The sequence below is a fragment of the Delphinapterus leucas genome, chromosome 17 (assembly GCF_059928025.1).
Source record: "Delphinapterus leucas isolate spDelLeu-1000000601 "Yukka" chromosome 17, BTC_Dleu_Yukka2, whole genome shotgun sequence".
NCBI classification, from domain to species: Eukaryota; Metazoa; Chordata; class Mammalia; order Artiodactyla; family Monodontidae; genus Delphinapterus; species Delphinapterus leucas.
Genome location: NC_143145.1, coordinates 38716481 through 38721225, shown reverse-complemented (window position 1 = coordinate 38721225; position 4745 = coordinate 38716481). Strand labels below are relative to the sequence as shown.

Genomic DNA, 4745 nt, shown 5'->3' with positions numbered 1-4745 from the left:
TCTTACCCTCATTGGATGTATATCAGCATAAGGAGGTTTTCCTTCCGCCATTTCTATAGAAGTAATGCCAAGGGACCAGATGTCAGCCACACAGTTATAGCCTATTTCTTGAATTACCTCAGGAGCCATCCAAAATGGAGTTCCTATCACAGTATTGCGTTTTGCCATTGTATCCTGCAAAAGCATTACACAGACATAAATATTACTACAAAAACACTAAGGAAATGTATTTGCCAACATATTCTTTAAACTACATATCTGAAAGCCTCAAATACTACAGGTTATATCTGAAACTATTTTCCTAAAATTTCAACTAGTTGTGACATGACATACTTAGAAACTTTGAATTCTGAAATAACCAAGAGTCCACAAGTAACTTATCTCCACTACCTTCATTAAAGACAGTCATTAAAGATAGTACTATAACAATAAAAGCTACAGAAATGAACAAATGTAGCTTTCCTTTCTGAATATTTAAGCATTTTGATGACAATATATATTTTCATATTCATTCAATGTCTCTTAAATTGTAAATAAAAGTAATAAATAATATGTAAATAATGGCTCCTTCTCCCTGATAATAATGAAGTTACGCATTTCTTTCCATAACCCCCAAAATATATTATCAAAGTTTAGTCATACTCAAACCTGGACATATAAACCAAAAGTGTTTCCAAAAGTATTACACTTACTGTTAACTGACCAGCAACTCCAAAATCCGCCAATTTTGCATGTCCTTCTGTATTGAGGAGAATATTTCCAGCTTTTATATCTCTGTGTATTTTTCTCATAAAGTGTAAATATTCTAGTCCTTTCAAAGTAGATTTAAGAATAGTTGCAATTTCATCTTCTGTTAACTGGAAAGAAATATTTTAAAAACTCAATTGAAATGCCATGTTAGATAAACACTTACAAGAGAGCACTGTTAACAAGCACTTCTTTCTAAAGACCATTAGCCTCTAGGAAAAGGCTAAAAGGTAAAGTACTGAGAACTTCTGATGAAAGAAAATGTCATCATTCAATTTCTCCTTTCTTTAAAATTATCAATGTCATTCCTAACATATAACATAGCTCAAGAAACAACATGACCCTAAGAAATCACTATCCCCTATATCATCTAACACTGAGGTGGCAATATTGCAGCTATCTGTCCTGAAAAAGTAAATTCAGACACCCTTCCCTGTGGTGCCTCCAATTACTGATGAAAATGGAAACGAACAGTGTTACATAAAAGAGAGGAAATGAGAAAGGGTGGATTGCCAAGAGTCTCCTGCATGAAGTGTTCACACCAATACCACTCCTCCTTCCAGCCAGCTCACTCCTAATCCACCCAGGTCCTAGATTTCTGACCCTAATAATGAGAACTCAAAAATGGAAATGTCAGAGAAAGACTAGGAAAATGGGAACACGAACAAAGACTGTCAGGGTAAGGAAAAGGGAGGAGGGAGGAGAAAAGGCCAAGGAGGAGAGAGGAGGGAAAAAAGATTCTTAGTAGTTGTCGCAGTAGAGGCAGTGCTATCTGTACCAGGCATTGTGCTAAGAGTTTTGCATGCATTATCTCATTTATCCTTATAACAACCCTATAAGGTAAATACTATTATTATCACCATTTGACAAATGAAGTTATTACACATGTTCAGTAACCTCCTTCTGGTCACACACAAGTAAGATTGAACCAGGATGTGAGTCCTCTTTGATCATAATCTATGTTTTTAACCACCATGCCTCTCTTGACAAACCTTATTCAAGTGCAACCTGTGTAAGTCCCTATTTTTATCAAAAATATCCTCTTAGTTTTTAAATACATCAAGTAATATCAATAGCTCAGGATAATAAAACCTACTTCACACTATAAGCATAACCACTATAAGCATAACCCAAAGAAATAAGTTGAGAGAAAGGAAAGAATCTCAATTTATACAGAGATAGAGGACATTGCTCTATATGAGAGAGAGAGAAAGGGAAAAAAAAAAGAAACTCAGAAAGAATTCAAATGCCCCCTACACAGTGGGATAACAGGAAGATACAGTAAAAATTGAAAATATAAAAATATGAAGACTATGTAAAATGTGAAAATAACTACTGGAAGAAGCTTGCTTCCACCACCACCAATCCCGCAGTGGTTCATGTCAAGAAATAACTTGGGTGAACAACTGGATATTCACATGTAAAAAAAACTGAAGTTGGACTCCTACCTCACACCATATACAAAAATTTACTCAAAATGGATCAACAACCTAAATATGAGTTAAAACCACAAAAGTCTTAGAAGAAAACATAAGGGTAAAACTCCACGACCTTGGGTTGGGCAATGTATCATTAGATACAGCATCAAAAGCACGAGCAACAAGAGAAAAATACAGATAAAACTGAACTTTATCAAAATTAAAAACTTCTGTGCATTAAAGGCCATTATGAAGAAAGTGAAAAGACAACCCACAGAATGGGAGAAAGTATTTGCAAAGCATGTATCTGATAAGAGTCTGGAATCCAGAATATATAAAGAACTCTTCTAACTCAACCAAGAAAAGGCAAACAATCCCAATGGCAAAAGACGTGAATAGACATTTCTCCAAAGAAGATATACAAATGGTCACACATAAAAAGACAGATGTTCAACATCATCATCATTGGTCATTAGGGAATGCAAATCAAAGCCACAATAAGGTACCACTTTACACCCACTAGGATGGCTATAATAAAATTTTAAAAAACAGAAAGTAACAAGTGCTGGCAAGAATGTGAAAAAATTGACATTCTCATGCATTTCTGGTGCAACCATTGTGGAAAACAATATTTAAGTTCCTTGGAAAGTTTTTTTAAGAAAGTTAACCACAGAATTACCATATGACCCAGCAATCCCATTCCTAGGTAAATACTCAAAAGAATTGAAAACTGGTACTCAAACAAATACGTACATGAATGTTCATAGTACTACTCACAATGGCCAAAATGTTGAAACAACCCAAATATCTATGAACAGATGAATGGATAAACAAATTATGGTATACACATACAATGGAATGGAATATTATTCAGTCATGAAAAGGAATAAAGTATGGACATGTGGATGGACCTCAAAAACATTAAGCTGGGCACAAAAGGGCACATATTGTATGATTCCATTTATATGAAATATTTAGAATAGGTAAATCCATAGAGAAAGAAAGCAAACTGGTACTTGCCAGGAGCTAGGGGAAGAGGGGGAATGGGGAGAAACTGCTTAATGAATAGGGGTTGATGAAAATACTTTGGAATTAGACAGAGGTAGTAATTACACAACATTGTGAATGCACTAATGCCAAGGAATTTTTCACTTTAAAATGGTAAATCTGTTATATGAATTTCACCTCAATTAAAAAAAAAAACCCTTATCATGTTAAAATTTCTAAGCAAATTGCCAGGTGGTTTACCTTTAAATACAACACCAAAATACATTGTCATAAAGTATTGTACAGATCATGCAAAGCTTTGCAGGTCATGGGTAAAGAGTCTGGATTATTTGAAAATTCTAATACTTCCAGGAACTGATTCTCTACCTCAGACCAGATGGTCTGACTTCATGGTCCACAGACAGCAAGCGGTATGTTCTGAAGCTGCACTATCCAATACAGTAGCTCCCCAGCATTTGAAACATAGCTAACCCAAACTGAGATATGCTATAAATGCAAAATATACACCAAAGTTCAAGGCCTAGTACCAAAAGAGAATGTAATGTCTCTCATTAATAACTTACATACTGCTTACACTTTTACATGATATGTATATATTAATTATATTAATTATTTTATTTAAAATCTGTTAATGTTTAATATAAGCTATTGATATTAATAAAATATTATTAGATGTTATAACATTAATATTACATATTAATATATTCAATACATTATTAAAATTAACTTCACCTATTACTTTTTTTTTAAATGTGGATGCTAGAAAGTTTAGAATTACATATGTGGCTCGTGTTATGTTTGTACTGAACAGCAGTGCACTAAGAAAAGGGTCCACAAGAGCAGAGATCTTTGGTTCACCAAGGTATCCACAATGCTTGGAACCATGCCTGGCATACAGTTAGCACTCAATAAATAATGAATGAATGGGTACAGACTTGTAGTTACTAAAAGAAAAGAGGTATTCACAACTGATGTTCCCAGTTTTTTTAATTAGTGGTTTTCAGCCACGGTGGGGGAGTGGAGGCAGGAGTGCTGCTGAGGGCCACCACACCACACCACTGCAGAGGTATGCAAGGTGGTGGTGCTGTCATATGGGCCTGAGTTCTCTCCCCTCTCCCTATTCCACATTCCTGGATAAAGATTAAAGAGCTCGGGGTGTTACAAAAGCAGTACCAGTCCAAAAAACTGTGTCGTGTTTAGTTACTTCAATGCTGACCTTTTCAGTTACCTAGACCTCAATTTTTATCCTCTTAGCATTTCACTATTTCCAACCAATAAGTAACTAATCCTTCATTAACTCCTTGATTTGTTGTCTCTGCTCCTGTACCCTATATTTCAGAGCTGCATTAGAGAAAGTTCAGAATTGAATTGACTTACTATACTTCAAGGTCTCAGGATCTACCTGATGTCATTGCTGTAAAGCACTGAATGCTAGAAGACTTCAAAAGTTCATTCCAACTCTATGATTTTATAACAAATTAACAAAAGATCTTCATAGTCGGGCTTCCCTGGTGGTGCAGTAGTTGAGAGTCCGCCTGCCGATGCAGGGGGACACGGGTTCGTGCCCCAGTC

At 35.4% G+C, this 4745-nt stretch overlaps 1 protein-coding gene across 2 annotated transcripts in view; it reads right to left on the bottom strand.

Moving 5' to 3' along the window:
* Nucleotides 1-4745, bottom strand: part of STK3 (serine/threonine kinase 3) — a 324808-nt gene that overhangs the window by 224896 nt on the left and 95167 nt on the right. For both annotated transcript variants that reach the window (XM_089898863.1, XM_022584720.2), the window contains exons 5-6: nt 693-857; nt 7-174 (exon numbers count right to left, since the gene is read on the bottom strand). In XM_089898863.1, coding sequence (XP_089754989.1) covers nt 7-174; nt 693-857 — 333 coding nt within the window. The remainder of the gene's footprint in view (nt 1-6; nt 175-692; nt 858-4745) is intronic.